Below are 18,111 nucleotides of genomic sequence, written 5' to 3'. Positions count from 1 at the left end.
AGAATTCCAAGAATTAACGGAAAAAACATCTGAAATTTCGATGATTAATCGCTGAAGACTTCCGAACAGGAAGTACCAGCTTTAATGAAGACGATGATATAGTCATAGTTTATTTTCAACGCGTAGTAAAGACTTGTGTAATCAGTTTGAAGAAAATAATCATTGAATAATGTCAAATTATCATGAAACGAGATATCGTATCAGATAAACTGAAACAGAAAACAGGTACCTTTATTGATAATAAAGCTACCTACCTTTTACTATTTTTCAGGATGTAACAATTTATGCGTAATACAATTTGAAATATCATGTAATAACATACTTATAAGATGCATCATAAAATTGCTATAAGATAATTTTAAGTTAACTAAAACCTCTTAATTATTAATAGAGAAAATAATCAAAAGCGCTGAAACCAGTGGCTGAAACTATCAATTAAAATTCTTGTCGTCAGAAAGACATGATGACTGCATGGTATGTTGACAAAATTTATACTATTTTGAAACAAGTAAAAACTTGGGGTATTGGATTAAACAAAGAATTTGGCACACCCAACGTCCCTATTTAATATCTTATCATATCTCTGCCGATAACGCCGTATCATTGGGCACACAATGTACCAAGACTCTAGTCACAAACTACAATAGCTCGCCACCTGTCGTCGCTGCAAATAATTATCAGTGAGATAAGCGACAAAGCCCAATATAATGTGATTGAAAGTTGTGAGTGAGAAACGATGGCTAACTTTAAATTAGCTTTGATACTTTTTATAGCTCTAAGTGCTAGTGTAATCGGACAAAATAATGTAAGTGATACAGAAAGAACTATTAGTGAAGATGTAATCGAAGAAGTGCCTGTTAATGATGTGGAAGATAAGACAGAAAGTCCAATTCAAGAAGACCCAATAGAAGATCCCATAGAAATATTATCTGAATCAAATTTACAAGAAAAAAGTGGGAAATATCAAGTGCTTGAAGATGAATTAATAGGAGATGTGCCTAATAATTTGGAAGCAGTTGATTTAGATAATGTCCAGATTGAGAGGCAAATGGCCATACCCAGCACAACTTCTCAGACGAACACTGAATATGGTAAGATATTTAAAAAAAGTTGATTATCGTCACGTTCACTAGTTAACTATCTTTAATGAATCATGCTATTTGAGTGGTTGACTCATTGAAGCTTGAACTCACTCAAATGACGATGATGTAGTACTACGTTCATTAATAATTTCAGAACGGTTATATTCTAATACAGAATTGATTCCTTATGCATTTTCACAACCAAACCTTTATTGATTGACCACTACGAGATGATTTTGAAAAGATCCTGTTCTATACAAATACTAAATCAATCAACATTACGTACATGCTCATATAAATATAATAAATTTTATAATTTAAGTAATTTTCATTTGTAAAATACATAATGTAAAATACATTGATGAATCTGAACTACTTGTCTTCTTAGATGACGAATCTCATATCTAACGTCAACATTAACTTAAATCTTTTCTCATTTGACCCAAAAACACGATCCTTGAGCTAACCGTACGATGAAATCATTCTTTTCAACACTATAAATTTCATGCGAGCTATTTGTTATCTGATAAAGTACTTGGCCCTTATCATCACCTAATTAGCTTTGGTGTTTACTGTGAACCTACGCTTCTATATCGTCACTTCTTTTTTAGCATTTTATAAGAATATTAAACGAGCCATATCAATTGCTTTAAGGTGCGCCCATTATCAGGTCATTCGCAATGCTTGTCGATAAAACTATAAATATAGTAACTTTATACGCTCATTATTGCAATTAATTTGATTCGTCTCAGTCCACAATCGTAATTTATTGCTGTTTACAAGATTGAGAAATGTACCTACACAATTGAACATCTTATTCACTGATTGTGAAATTAGTAGTCAATATTCATGATTTGCTGACCCCGTGATCATCAATTAGGAAAACACGTGCAAAAGTATCCTTTTAATTTTCTTTTCAATGAACTGATCAATCTCACCAACTTTCCTAAATAAAAAAGAAGATGTTATTCAATTTTAAGTGACAAATTAATTTTCATAATACCCTCACATCGTCAAAGAAGTTGCAGGTACTGACCACCTTTTAAGGATCACAGTTCTAATCATAACTAATTAGATTTGATCTTTTTTTGGTTATTAAAAATCATTGTGTAATTTATTTAAAACAGGGGCTATAAATTCTTCCGACCACTAAAGTTTACAACTGAAAATATTAGTCATGTAGTACATTCGCCTGTTATTTATTTAACTCCTCAGTTTCTACGTAATAACTAATACCTAAGTATCTATTAGTCATTACAAGCTTTATCTCAAAGAACAAATACCACTCAGATTGAGTCATCATAAAATAATTAAACAGATTAACATATTAAGTATGGTTAGAGAAGACGGAATAAAATGCAGTCAATTTCTTGATAAAGGATCCCTATATCATTTCCAAACAATTTTTGATTATAGTTATTTGAATAGGCCTACTCGTAAAGTGGTAACTAAAACTGGTTTTATTGATTCTAAGATACTGAATTTAGTAGTAGTGATAATGTAACAAATCTTCACAAGAAAACTTACGTTGTACCTTCAAATCACGTTGTTGCCTTTTCGTAAAGTAACACATCTTAAATCATATTACGTACTTGTATCGTCTGCTTATGGCCATCTTTTACCGTAAACAAACAAACTCTATATTACTAATATGGATATGTACACAAGTCTTTCGAAAATGTACTACAATGTTCAGTATTATGAACTCTTTCCTTGGCTTCTTCAGACTCAATGATTAAGAATTTATAAATTTGAATTTTTGATATTAACTGAAGAAATTAGGTAAAATGTGAATGTCAATGAATGAAACCAAATGTTATCAAGTTGATTTTTTTAAGCTATTGCATAGCTTCTATCGCGGGCCTCAAGGCCCTAAGTAAGTATCCATTAGCGCTCAAGCGCCGGGACTGAATCGAGAAATTCCGTAACGAAAAAACCTCACGCTCCCCACTCCGACGGGCGGAGGTATGGCTTGAAGGCATAGCATGCAATAGCTTTACCGCGGCAGTCCCCGAGTGCCACACGTCGTTTTTTTTTAAAGAAACAATGCTCCTTTAGCAAATTCTGATTTCGTGAAAATTCTTTTCTATCATCCAGTTCAATTTTCATCCAAATTAACACAGTCGCTCCATATATTTGACTGGACTAAACAGAAGGATTGACACAAAGACACAAAAACATTAAAAAGTAATCTTAACTATTTCCTATAACGTATCGATACCTAATAGATTTACTTTACATCACATTTAATTAAATATTTTTGGTAATCTTAATATATATAAATCTCGTGTCACAATGTTTGTCCTCAATGGACTCCTAAACCACTTATCCGATTATAATAGAATTCGCACACCATGTGCAGTTCGATCCAACTTGAGAGATAGGATAGTTTAAAGCACAAAGCGCGGGCGAAGCCGCGGGCGGAAAGCTAGTTATAATATATAAATACATGTTATACTTTAAAGAAATAAAATATTAAATTGTAGGTATTTCATTCTGCAAGTTGATAAGTACTATTTCTACAAATAAGCCAGCTTTGTATGAAATCGATAACTTATCTGTTTATCGGTGACTGGCTTTGATATTGATTTGGAATGTTATGTTCAATAGGATGCTTATTTTATTAAAACAATAGTCACACAGATATCATCACTATTTATAAATGCGATAAGGTTAATTTTCTTAAATAGTACTTGAATACAGTTGGGGTTTTCCCCAGTCTAATATAATAGCATCATCCTTCATCCTTAATCGAATCATAATGTAGAGTAAAATTTTATTTTAAACATACCTAACCGCTTTCCTCTCCTTTTCTAACATGATTTTGATATAAAAATTATATTTTCTTTCGTTTATTTTCACAATCGTTTCAATACTTATCTCTAATGATTATTTTCTTCTATTCAACTTCGATATATATAAAATGTTATTAATATTAAATTCTCTAGCTCACATCGACGGAAGAGTGTTACCGTCAATCAGCTACCAAAACAATGGGCAGCCCTACGTCATCACACAGCAGAGACTGCAGCAGATTAGAGGCAACTTCCTGTATTGGTTCTACGACCAGGGCGGCAGTGAGAACATTGGTGATTACCAGCGGGACATCCATACATCGACGCCGCAGATTCACAAGAACTTCAACTTTCAATTGCCTTTCTTTGGATTTAGATTTAATTATACGAGGGTCAGTACCTAATAGAACTCTAGGTTTCTTCTAGGTTTTAAGTTAATTTAATCTAAATTGAAATTCAAACTAGCTAGCTTCCGCAGACAGAAAACTGTCCTATAATAAAACATAATATAACAACCAACAACTTCGGCAATTACTAAAATTTCTTTTGAAAAGTCCTATTGTCAGACTAGAGTTAATTTTTTTTAAACCATCCATTCTTGTCCGAATAGCTATCTATACACTTACGGAATTTCATATTTTCTTTCAGCTGTCCATGAACGGTTACATATACTTCAGCGATCCTCCAGACCACTACACGTATCCTCTCTCCTTTCCTGTAAGAGATTGGCCTAATGTTAACGACCCTTCTTTCATTGGCATCTTCTTCAGCAAATGCCGTATTGGTAGTCAGAGGCCGGAGGACCCAGATCAAAGAAGACCAGGTGTTTACTTCAGATTGGATAGGGACTTGCAGGTATGAAATTTTACCAGATTTTTTTGTAGGTTAACTACTATGAAATAATCAAATCTTTGGCTTTCTGGCTCTACAACTAAATATTTAAGTTTCCATTTTGCAACAACTGTGATGGATAAAGACGTATAAGTTTTGATATAGCAGTAATCAACTTTTGTTTTGCATCACCTTCAGGTATAGAAAAAATGACTACTATAGAATTGTTTTGTTTATTTCATTTTAGACAAGAACAGATCAACTTGGTGTTGAGATGCGAGAACGTATAACATGGGATATTCGTGAAGGTGTTATAGGTTCGAATACATTCTTCCCTAAACATGCCATCACAATTACGTGGAAGAATATGTCTTTCGCTGGAGGTATTGATAACTCCCTGTTTGTGGTAAGTTTTATAGACTTTGTCTTTTTTATTAAATCTTGTTCTTACAGTACTTAATTGTAGACTACTACTAATAGAATCCATTATTATAGCATCATTGAATTTGTAACTTTTGATTGCAACGTGTTCTTCTTATGGATGGTCAGTAATTATTTGAGTAATCGATGTCTTTTATTCTTCTTTTTAGACGAACACATTCCAAATGGTTTTAGCTACCGACGAAGTTTTTACGTATGCTATATTTAATTACCTTGAAATTAACTGGAGTTCTCATACTGAAGCTGGTGGTGATACCACTACTGGAGAAGGAGGTGTACCAGCTTACGTAAGTAGATATTAATATTTAAAAAAATCGGCTCATCCTATCTAACAGGTAGCTGTTAGATAATTTATTTAAACTAAACACCATAAAAATGTGCAGTGGTCTTCCAAGGATTAGTTATAGTATGGAACAACAGAAAACAAATTTGTTTGCTACTCCACCTTTAACATAGAACTAGCTAATTATTCATGGTAATATTTTAGATTGGTTTCAACGCCGGTAACGCAACACGAAGCTACGAATATAAGCCCTATTCTCAAGCATCTGTTCTTAGAGATTTAACTGGAAGAGGCTGGGCTAACGGTTTTCCGGGACGACACATATTCCGAATCGATGAAAACATTCTCATGGGAACATGTAATAAGGATATAGGTCAGTAATCCAACACATCAAAAATATATATTGTAAAGAATATTACAAATGTAACAGATTCTAATAATTCGTTGATATTTTTTTTGTAGATGGTGCCAATCTGCCGTTAATGTTCGCTCCTGAATCTGGAAACATGCTTGGAGGAACGATTGTAAACATAACTGGTCCTTGTTTTAATCCTGACGATAGAATTACGTGCAGATTTGATACAGAAGCAGTAATGGGTGCTGTGGTTGATGTGAACCGAGCTGTATGTGTGCAACCACGGTTTTATCATAATGGATATGCTAGATTCGAAGTTGCTATCAATAACGAACCGTATAAGTGGAAAGGAAAATTCTTTGTTGGTAAGTAGACAGACATTTTTAATTTACATATTAATATCCTAGTCTAAGTGGTATTTGATGAAATATTTTTTTTTAACTTACAGAAACACCTGCAACAGCAACTGAGAAAATATTCTTCCCTGACAATGCGATCCATGAAAGATATCCGCCAGAAATAAGAATCAAATGGGACCGTTTCAATTTAACAACAAACTTAAATGTACAGCTGCAAATAAGTTTGTGGGGATACAAGGAGGTTACTATCAGACCTCAACTCGAGTTCATAGACATGATTGAAGCTGGTGTCTCCAATACAGGAGAATATGTGATCAACCCACAGAACTTCCGTAACAGGGATAACATTATGCACAATGATATGCAGTTCGGTTTCCTCCAGATTAACTTGACGACACCGGAAGTGTTTAAAGGAGTTTCTATATCGCCGTAAGTAAAGTGAAAATTAATTGGCTATGATTAAACAATTAAAACTTTTGATAGTCCCATATAAGGTCCCATACTAATACAATATTGTAAGATTGTAACCTTTTTTACTTATATATCAAAAATAATATTGCATGAAAGCTTTCTAAAATGTTTGTAAATCCAAAAATTATTTCGTTCAAATATTCCTTTATGTTTCGTGAACTCTAGAAACTAAATTATACGAAATATATTCAGGGTGCTTTGGAGTAGACCGATTCCACTCGGTTGGTACTTCGCTCCCCAGTGGGAGAAGCTTCACGGCCAACGATGGGCCCAATCCATGTGTAACAACTGGCTCAGAACCGATCGTTTCTTAAAGAACTTCGCTGCTCAAGTCTGGGTGTGTCCCTGTACCTTGGAACATGCACTCTTGGATAAGGGACGATTCCTACCAGACCCTAATTGTGACAAGGATACCAATCCGACTTGCAGATATCATTGGGGTGCAATCCATTGTGTTCGAAGTGCTTCGCCAAGGTAATCCATAAACAAATCCTATATTAGTTACATATTTAAAATTACAATATGCATATTATTCAAATTAAGAGTTTTTTTTTGTCGTGCACTGTACTGCAACATTCTTAAATCTTACTATACTTAAACGTTATTCTTTGTATAATAAATAGTACCGATTTTCTCTATAATAATTATGAATATTTCAGCCCTGAAGGTTCAGGTCAAGAATGCTGCTACGATAAGAATGGTTTCCTAATGTTGTCGTATGATCAAATGTGGGGTTCACGACCTCAGAGGTCGCACGACTTTGGCTTCACTCCTTACAACGAAGCCAACAAGGTATTTAGCAATTGAATTCTTGTTGTTCCATCTATTTAGGTGAATGATGTATTAATTTAAAACATTTTCATAGGTGCCATCTTTATCCCATTGGTTCCACGATATGATACCGTTCTATCAATGCTGTATGTGGCAAGAGGAGCAAGCTGTTGGCTGTGAAACTTTCAGGTAATTAAATTGGTAAAAAAAATATTATTGAACTTTAGACAATATATCGTAGACAAGACAACACCCATTCAGATTGTTATGTTTACTTAAAAGATAAATAAATAACAATTAAATCGTACATAATATTCTGAATGCAATAAAAAATTGGCGATCTTGCATGACATTTTAAAGTAGCTAGGAAAAACGTAAGTATGTTAAGTTTTGACCTTGGAAAATTTCAGGGTATATATTATGTTTCTTATTTATTCTTATTTGTTTTTCTATTTTTAATTGTTTCCACATTTTCAACCTTTGTATAACATTCAGATTCGAGCGTCGTCCCTCCCAGGACTGTGTGGCGTACCAGTCACCAGGCGTTGCTGGTATCTTCGGAGACCCTCATATTATAACTTTCGACGATCTACAATACACGTTCAATGGAAAAGGTAAAATATATTTAAGCTGTAAACTTAACAAGATATCGCACCTTCGGTAGAACAAGGGCATAATTGTCATAAATTGCCAAAATGACTTAAATATGCAGAAATGCTTTAAAAAGGCCCTTTCAACTGGAGGGACAAAGACATTCGTTTAATTCCTACAAAAAACAGCCAGATTGAAATAGTGGCGTTGTCATTTTGGCGCTATTTTGTTTCTCTCTTGGCGAGACAAAGTCTCATTGGTTAGTTGTGCCATCGGCGGGGACTGAGCTAGCTGTCACTTGGAGCGCTAACGTCGTTTATGTAAATATGCCCTATAATGTTTTTGATTTCTGGAACGACAAGGCCATATCTGTCACACTTATGCCTAGTTTACGATTTAAAAATTGGGAGGACAAAGTCGTTCAGACAATTGTGCCCTTGTCTGTCCAAGATTTGTTATACTCCATGGTCTTAAAAGTAACATTTTATTCCGATAATTGCTGTAGAGAGCAAAAAAACAAGTTAGTTTTTTAGAAATTTAAACGATAGGACTGCCAATCAAAATACAACAAACATACCCTCACACCCACAAATCTATCCTCAAAAACTTTCGAGTTTACATAATAAATAATAATATTAGTAAGATATTTATTCGTAAATAATTATTTTTCTTTTTCAAATTTGTTTTTGGAATGTATTATTTTGCTGTGAACACATTGCCTATAAAATCGATCATACATAAATTAGGGGACCCAGCATAAAGCCGATGCCGTCCATTCTGGAATGTAAAACGTGCAAAAAAAGCTGGCCCAATATCAATATGCACTCCGGCAGAATACATAAGCCTTATAAAAAATGCCACGAAAAAGGAGGAATTATTTAATGTCAAGGAATTGAATTATGATTCTTTCTTGTTCTGTGATCTTAATATAATATTATTCCAATTTTTAAAGCGATTCCAAAGAATTTTGCTAGGAAACATAATAGTTTCAGATTGTTGAAGATGTGTAATGGCTGATTAGTAAGTTTTGATCTCTATTTTTGTGATAAAGTACTGCGGCTTTCTAAAGTGTTTAAGAAAATAAAACATTTATACAAAAAAACACGTTATTATCATTCCAAAATTATTAACTTAAAGCTTTAGTTATGGCCATATTTACAAATTAATTTTCTTGTTGGTGGAACAAGGGCACAAATGTACACCTACTTAAGAAAAAAATATTATTAAAAAAAAACTAGCAGTTTTTAATATTTGTAAACGATACACCTAAAAGAATATAGTATATAGTTTATGTCATACAAAGCAGAACAACCATAAAAAATTATTATCATAGCTAGACCACATTAAGTACTACAAATATTTTAAAATGGCTCTCCTGTAAAATTGCAAAAACTGTAATTGTGCCCTTGTTCTACCGAAGGTGCGATATATTGAATGCATTACACTTCTATTGAAAATAAGAATGAAATCTGACACGGTCTAACTTTGCACGATCGCGGATAAACGTCCCATTACCTGACATATTACTTACAATAATATATTTCTTCACAGGTGAATACGTTCTAGTGAGGGTTGATCATCCTCAACTGAAACTGGATGTGCAAGGTCGATTCGAACAGGTGGCGAGAAATATCTACGGTGCTGTTAATGCAACACATCTTACATCTATTGTATCAGCATCAAATAATTCAGTCCCTATCGAGGTAATCAACTTCTCCAATAAAATTCTTAATTTTCATTTTAAAGCATACCACATCCTTCAAACTTCATTGATCCAGCAATGTTTTAACTGATGGACTGATGGATTGATCAGATTTAATTCGCTAACTTTGTGATCGCGACTTAAATTTACTGAATTTGATTGCACTGTCTGTCTTTACTTTTTAAATATTTTTATACCTACCCTAAACATAATACTGATTCTACTTAAAATTTTATAGAACACATAATTATACTTATGTATTGTAATAAAATAGTTTTTATATTTATCAGGTGCGCTTGCGTCCTCAACATTCGCAATGGAGATACAGATTGGACGTGTTTGCTGATGGAAAAAGAATTTTCTTCGACCGACCTGCTCTTAGGGTTCAGTACTTCCCAGGTAATTAATATTTGATATTGTACTCTTCTATTACCATAACTCGTTATACTTGAGATTAATGTAACGCCAATATTTAAATTATTTTAGGAGTAACTGTCTACCAGCCGATGTACATCCTCAATCAATCTGAAATCGTGATCATGTTCTCTTCTGGTGCTGGAGTAGAAGTCGTAGAAAACAAAGGATTTATGACAGCAAGAGTTTATCTCCCTTGGAACTTTATGGTGAGTTAAATATAAATCAAAACGAAACATTCCTTTATGAAAAATTATATCTTAGCCTGTGACAAACCCAACTGAATAAAAATGATTTGAATATATAAAAGATAATGATGATAAAAATACCAAACCAAACTAATTCTTGCAGAATCAAACGCGGGGTCTATTTGGTAATTGGTCTCTAGATGTAAACGACGACTTTGTGCGACCCGATGGAACCTTAGGGACGGTTGATTTGAACAACTTCCAGAGCGCGCATCGAGAATTTGCTCAATATTGTAAGTCTTAATTGTATCTACGTGATCTACACGGTGTAAGAATTTCTGCCTTTGAAAAATCGCTTAATAAAATTGAAAAGCTTAACATTTGAAACACATAGTATATTTGAGTTCTAGAACCACAACCTTCAGGATTCGATACAAATTTCTTGACTATCTAGAACAATTGTGGTTTTAGTTTAAGCTTCATATATAAATATCATTGAAATTCTTTATTAAATCTTCTTTTCTTATTTAGGGCAACTTTCTGATCGAGAGCAAAAGGATATAGGTGTAGCATTATTCACGAGGGAATATGGTCGGACTGCAGCATACTTTAACGATGATCAATTTATACCCAATTTCATAAGAGAACCAGCGAACTTCCTACCGGCAAATAGGTCACAGGATGTTGCAAGAGCTCTAGAAATATGTCAGGACTCATATCAATGTCGCTATGATTATGGTATGACGTTGAATAGAGATATGGCTGAATTTACCAAGAATTATTTGGCATCTATTGTAAGTACGCATATTAGATTAAATCTTTGCTAATATAGTTTGCAAATATAATAGAAAACCAGACTTAGGTCAAAATATATAGATAATGTATACCTAGGAGTTAAATCATACCATCCGTGAGAAAAATAACTTGTCATTGTATTCAACTGTTAACGTTTTTGTGATACCATCAACGGAATGAATCATCATCTTGCTTTATGAACTATAATTATTATAGTACCTATATTGTCGACTTTTGTTTTGGTACTCTTGGTTTTTGTAAAGCTAAGAAAAATAAATTAAAGTTAAGGCTATATGGAATGATCTATGGAAATTTACTTGCTGGTTATAACTTATAGGAGACTGAATCAAAATAGCTTTATTAATGCAATTGCGTTGAGATGTTTACTGTAAATAATTGCGTGTGTCCCTTGAATATATCAAAAGATGTCCATTGTTCTTTTAATTAAGGTGTTCTTTCAAGGTCTTTATACGATGGAGATACGTATTGAAAACTCAGTTTATCATCAACTATCGTAGCAAAATTGCACATGCATTTTTGCAGCTGCATAGTTTTTGCATATTATTCAAATCATCTGTCTGTTTACTATCCTCAGTCGTGATTCTTAGACAGCGGTGTTATTTGAGTATTATTTTTCTAGTTATAAATATATTAACTAAGTGGATATTCCTTTTTAGACAAATATTAAGGAGATCAATGCAAGGCGAGTGATAAGTTGCGGTATTTTAGAAACACCTCGGTTTGGACGGAAGAGTAATTTCTTCTTCACCCCTGGTACTAGGGTAAGTAAAATTTCTTCATTAACTTAATTTTTTAGCAGTCCATGTTTCTTTACATTTTAGCCTATGGCAATTTTTATGAGTAACATAATATACAAATAGAGAAGTTAGTTTGAATAGACTGGGGCCTTTTATGTATTTAAATTATTTTTTATTCTAATTAGGTGAACTTCGAATGCAACCAAAACTTTATCTTGACGGGCGACAAGCGTCGTATTTGCGAAGACAACGGCAGGTGGAACCTTCCTGACTACGGCTATACTGAATGCTTACGTAAGTCTTATTGCAAAAATATTTAAAATTATTCTATTAAGTGTAAATAATTTAGTATCATAATAAATTTATAGGTCTTTGTGTTTATTTATTCTCACAAAACTTCTTATACCAGGTAACCAGGAGTATTCGCAACGAACGTTATTCTTAACCTGGGGCATCATAGTGGCAATTATTCTACCGTTGTTACTGCTCATTTGCCTGTTTTGGTTCTGGTGTTATTACAAGCCAAAGTCAGAAGGCAAAGAGGGCTTCCGCTTCGAGGACATTCCGCGTTCGAAATCCGCATCACGACTTAATCTTAGATCCGCATCAATGGGGAACATCACAGACACCATGAAATCATCCACGTTACGTAGTCAGGATTCTGATAAACCCAAATTACCTGATACACCCACCGAGGAAACCCCAATTAAAGCCGTAACTCGGTCAGCACCAGCGCCTCCTGGTGAACCTTTAGACGGTGACACCTCTGGTATAGGCTACACTGATTCGAACAAAAGTGACAAATCTGATAAACCATCCTCTCTGAAAAAACGTCGCGGTTACGACAAAAGTTATAGAACAAATGAACCGTTACCTAACGCTCCAGAGGTCGAATTCCCAGAGAAACCCTTTGATTTATCTGAAGAAGATTTACTCTCAATAACCTCCCCTTCTGATTCAGAATCTAATAGAGATTCTACTCTTACACGTCCCGCTAAAGATATAGAATTCTTGAAACCACGTCAAACCGGACGTCGCAATCTTCCAAGTGAATCTGGATACTCGACAAAGGAATCCGAAGATCCATATTCTCCAAAATATGAGGGTCGCTTCAGTCCCATATCGTCGCACTATTCCCCAACGTATTCAGAAATTTACTCACCACCCATCAGCCCTACTTCTGATAACAGCCCCAGAAATACATTCAACAATTCTGGTTTGCCAGAGCCTCCAAAGAGCGCTCCACCTACAGAAATCAAAACTTTCACTTTACCTCCACAAAGAGGAAAATCAGTAGAAACCCTTATTGACCCACCTACGGCTGAAATACCTACATTTAGCAGTCGATCCACTATGGTGTAACATTTCATAAATATCAAACTAACAATCCCACTGATATAAAAGTAAATAGAATAGACATTAGGTTAAACACTGCCAGGTGAATGACAATATTTGGAGACTGGCTTATTTATTAAGCGTCACAAATTAGTTAATTTATGCACTTATTTGTTTAGTAATTTTGAGATATATTTACAATTTTAAACGTGATGTGATTTTTCCCAGTGATGTCGTTACATAAGTTTTAAATGTTTAACGAATGTTCAATAAATTGTTTTACACGTTTATGAAAATCACAGAGAGAGAGAATTTCTGTTCCGAGATACGGTAGAATAATTTCACTGTAGTTTAATATTTTAGTATCTAATTTATAAAATAAGAAAGCAGGGAATAGCAAGGTTCGGTGGAATAGAAATTTTCTCGGTCATGTGATGCGTTTGTTTTTTTAATTCCCCCCAACCTGCAGATATTGCTTGCTTTCTTATCATTATTATCATAATGTACACACGAAAATGGGGTTACACGGCCAGTGAGGTGAGTTACTTTTATATCTAATTTAAGATAACACAATATTGCGTTTTTTCAATGTGTTTAAGTTAACAAATAATATGAAAAAACATTCCAAAATAAATAAATTAAGAATATTAAATTTGTTATGATTTCTGGTGGTTCTGGTTAAGTTGCGACGCGTTTTATGATAATATGTAGGTATCTATTTTTGTCTTTTTGTACCAACCTAGCATTTCTATATTTCCGAATTAAATTCCTATACATATTCCTAAGTCCGTACATTTTTTTTATCAACTTAACCTTAAATATTACCTACACACTTCGTAAAAAAATCCACTCTGAATTTTATTCCGCACAGTTTGCTATCTATTAACATGAACTTCTTCTATAGGTAACCAAGAGTATTCTGCAAGAACTTTGGGGGCAACATGGGGCATAATTAGTGCTGTTATGGTCCCAATTGTCATTGTCCTGATTTGCATTGGATGGAGGATCTTAAAGCGAAGGAAGGACGAGGAGAAGGAGGAGAACGACTATTTGAATATAAAGTAAGTTTACGAAATGATTCAAGGGATAATTAGCACAGAGAATTAACTATTAAACATAATAAGTAGTTTTTAAATTAATGTACCTACTACTAATAGGTAGATTTCCACTTTGGACCGTGACTCCACTATAATAATATACTATTAATTATTCTATTCTCTTTTTCACTAGCATGATTTTTTATTTTCTTTACAAAGACCAGCGCAAGGCGCAAATTAATAATTAAATAAAACAACATATTTTCATTTAAATCGGTACAGTAGTTTAGCCGTGAAAAAGGAACTGACAAACCGAAAGCGGAAGGACTGTCGCATTTATAATACCGATGATATTTTTGTAATTTCAGAACGCGTGCAATCGACCCAGATGAATCGGTCAAGATAAATTCGGATGACGAATCCATTCCATACAAAAAGGACACAACAGAAGATAGCCCGGAGCCAACAGAGCCCGTGAAAGTAGTAGACTTGGATAACGACAATCAAGGCTTTTCATACGGGCAACCCCAAGCGTATAGTGAGAATATAGACACGCAGCAACCGTATAATCAGAATCAACAACAACCAATGCCATATAATCAGAATCAACAACCACCAGCAAGCCAATGGAGTGGTGAAACCGAAATAAACTAAAACAGCTTATTTTATAGCTTTAAATTTATGAATTATGTTCTAGATTTATTGTATGCATTATGAAAAAAAGTTAAAAGACAGCATCATACTTTACTGAGTTTTACCAAAGTTTTTTTATTTAAAAATAATGTTTGTGTATATTCCATGCTCAATATTTAATAGTCTCAAAAAGGTACAAAATTAAAAATAATGGATAATAATTAGTATGCCGAATTTCCTGCGACAATTTAAGACTATTTACATTATCAACCCACCTCGATTAGAATTTAGTTTATTTAAAATTGTTTATTTTTAAGTCATGACAAAATATTCAGATAATAATATTTTTAGATTAAAAATTACCTACTGCATGAGTCATAACTGCATGATAATATTACGCCTACTTAATAATAATTAGCACAGAGCAAGTAATAGCTGTATGTAATTAGTTTAAGTACCTATGTACCTAATATTTTTTCAAACGTATTATTTTTTTTCTATGTTATGACCAGGCGCACCAGTATTGTAATATATGTTAGCTTGCTCATAACTAAGAGACACCTTGCTTTAACAGAAATGGCAAATAGAGTTAAATATTGGATTATTTTTATCAGATATAATATGTTATAGATAACTATTACGTAAATAATTAATTTATATTAAGATTATAACGTTAATATTAGGTACATTACGTAGGTATTGTTCTTTACGTGTTTCTACTAAGATTTTAAATGTATCGATTATTTTATATATATTTTTTTTGATCATAATAAATTTTTGTTATCTAATGTCGCGTTTTATTTTATCCGAAATATACATTCGCTGTAAACTAATAAATTTCATCAAATAATATAATAATAAGACCATAATATGACTATGTACTTAAATCCATACTAATATTTTAAATGCGAAAGTAACTCTGTCTGTCTGTCTGTTACTCAATCACGCCTAAACTACTGAACCAATTTTCATGAAATTTGGTATGGAGATATTTTAATACCCGAGAAAGGACATAGGCTACTTTTTACCCCGGGAAATAGGATAGGTTTTATCCCGGCAATCCCACGGGAACGGGAACTATGCGGGTTTTTTATTTGACTGCGCGGGCGAAGCTGCGGGTGGAAAGCTAGTGATTTATAAATCACCAGTGAAAACAACGCATTTAGTTAGTTATGATTAGAGGTGTGATCCTTAAAAAGTGGTCAGTACCTCTTTGACGATGTGAGGGTATTATGAAAATTAATTTGTCATATGAAAATTTAATAACATATTTTCTTAGTTAGGAAAGTTGGTGACATTGATCAGTTCATTGAAATTACGATAAGATACTTTTGCACGTGTTTTTTTAATTGATGATCATGATGTCAGTAAATCATGCAGAATATTGACTACTAATTTCACAAACAGTGAATAAGACGTTCAATTGTGTAGTACATTTTTCAATCTTATATCGGAGATATTTTGAGTTCACCTTCACACATTCCGCCAGTGAACACCTTCAGAAGCGTAAGATCGTTTACAGGGGATGACCTCTTATTTCCAGACAGATTACGCCGTGAATTGCACTGACTAGCAAATTATGATCGCAACCACTCTCCGTACGAAACACAGTAACATGCGCAATTCGCATACGCCGATTTTGTGCGGGGGTGTGATTCATGCTGAAGCGTGCTACTCTCTCACATCTGTGTCTCACATTAATACGAAATAAAAACAATGGTATAATAGTACCTGAAACTAATAGTCTAATACACAGGTCTAATACATAGGTAGGTAGTTTTTTGGAAAATGTGAATTCTGAAAATGTATTATATTTTCGTACAATGGCAACACACAAGACCTTCATTGGACATCTTGGACATAGAAGGTGGTCGATGTTAGGTTTATTCTTGGGTTTATTGCTCTGAGGTCGATGTAGGTAGGTAATAAAGCAAGACATTTTAATCTATATCTATACATATAATAAATCTGTAGAAGGGTCAATTCTGTACATTGAAAATATTGGAAAAATAAATAGCAGGGGGTGTTACTGGATCGATACCAAACCACACCCCGGACACTCCATACAAAATGATTGTTTTGACAGTCACACTGTAGAGACTGCAAATGTGTGTGTTAACGCTTTATGGTTGGCACATTTGTGACTAGCGTAAAAAAAAATTCGCGTTTTTCTGATGAAATACATCCGTAAACAGCACAATATTTAACCATTTTCTACGAAAAACGATAATCACAAATCCAAAATAATAAAATTACTTTATGTCAATTTGATTAATGTTGTCAATCTTCGTTGCGTTTCGTCTAAGACGTCGTTGGTATCGTCCTTGCGGGGAAATGGGTACCATAACATGTCTGATCGTGCGGGGTGAGGTAAGTGTTTAATTTTGGCGGGAGGCGGAGAGTGTCCGTTCTGTAGCGTTTAGCTACTATTATGTATTCTGTGACCAAACCCAAATATGTGATTAAAAAAATTTTTGTCTGTCTGTCTGTCTGTCTGTCTGTCTGTCTGTCTGTCTGTCTGTCTGTCTGTCTGTATGTGAAGGCATCACGTGAAAACTAGCGGTTCGATTTCGATGAAACTTGGTATAATTATACCTTATTATCCTGGGCGTAAAATAGGATACTTTTTATCCTGGAAAAATACGTAGAAAAAATTAATCTTAATTTTTCAGTTTTATCCATAGACGTTGTTCCGTAGAACCGCGAACACACGTTGCGTATTATTATAGGCCTAGCCGTATTTGGGAATTGGGTCCAATAGATATTTATAAGATTTTATTGTCAGAGGTACCTACTCAAAATGGAGAAATAAACCATCCACGCGAAGACCGACATCCGCGCGGACGGAGTCGCGGGCGGAAGCTAGTGTCAAATAATGTCAATTTCGGCAACCCGTCCTGACGGGTGACACTGACGTTCCGCAGTAATTTATTGTTTGAAAACAGTTCACAATTTTAGGTTTATAAAATTACAATATTTGTATTAGGTTAAAAAAAATTATTATACCTAGTTTTCAAATGACTTGTAATAGTACCTAGTTAAAATATTTGAATAAATCACGTTGGTGAATTATCTGAGTAAACCATAACATTAAACATATGGTTTGTATTGATGTTCTGTATTAATAATTATGAAAATTACTTTGCAATATAAAATCAAAGAATACTTATACTCTAAAAAGAGTATAAAATGAACTTCTTATTAATGTTTGCTACCCATTTCAGTTATAAAAATGTAAATTAACCTATTTACAAAACATCTAGATTACAC

The 18,111-nt window shown here is 33.7% G+C and overlaps 1 protein-coding gene across 3 annotated transcripts; it reads left to right on the top strand.

The window, feature by feature from the left end:
• The first annotated feature begins 626 nt into the window (after positions 1-626).
• On the top strand, positions 627-15,272 carry LOC123701239 (protein mesh). Of its 3 annotated transcripts, XM_045648650.1 has the most exons (22): positions 627-1,091; positions 4,031-4,269; positions 4,526-4,732; positions 4,956-5,114; positions 5,299-5,436; positions 5,637-5,805; positions 5,895-6,152; positions 6,236-6,575; positions 6,810-7,091; positions 7,277-7,409; positions 7,483-7,577; positions 7,884-8,002; positions 9,531-9,682; positions 9,972-10,080; positions 10,168-10,304; positions 10,447-10,576; positions 10,815-11,077; positions 11,756-11,860; positions 12,022-12,130; positions 12,246-13,126; positions 14,081-14,232; positions 14,577-15,271. In XM_045648650.1, the coding sequence occupies exons 1-22, from the start codon at positions 737-739 to the stop codon at positions 14,860-14,862; spliced, it is 4,818 nt and encodes a 1,605-aa protein (XP_045504606.1). In that variant the 5' UTR covers positions 627-736; the 3' UTR covers positions 14,863-15,271. The 3 variants fall into 3 exon arrangements, with proteins under 3 accessions (XP_045504606.1, XP_045504605.1, XP_045504604.1); XM_045648649.1 differs by lacking the exon at positions 12,246-13,126 and having other exon boundaries at positions 14,076-14,232; positions 14,577-15,272; XM_045648648.1 differs by lacking the exons at positions 14,081-14,232; positions 14,577-15,271 and having other exon boundaries at positions 12,246-13,459.
• Positions 15,273-18,111: the final 2,839 nt, after the last annotated feature.

The sequence above is a fragment of the Colias croceus genome, chromosome 21 (genome assembly GCF_905220415.1).
Source record: "Colias croceus chromosome 21, ilColCroc2.1".
Classification (NCBI taxonomy): domain Eukaryota; kingdom Metazoa; phylum Arthropoda; class Insecta; order Lepidoptera; family Pieridae; genus Colias; species Colias croceus.
The sequence above is the reverse complement of the archived record's forward strand: the minus strand, read 5'-3'. Positions and strand labels throughout refer to the sequence as shown.

Coding starts and splice junctions, on each gene's coding strand:
- LOC123701239 (XM_045648650.1), top strand. CDS start 737: ATGGCTAACTTTAAATTAGCTTTGATACTTTTTATAGCTCTAAGTGCT. Junction 4,733..4,955: donor GATTGGATAGGGACTTGCAG/GTATGAAATTTT, acceptor ATTTCATTTTAG/ACAAGAACAGATCAACTTGG. Junction 12,131..12,245: donor CGGCTATACTGAATGCTTAC/GTAAGTCTTATT, acceptor TTCTTATACCAG/GTAACCAGGAGTATTCGCAA.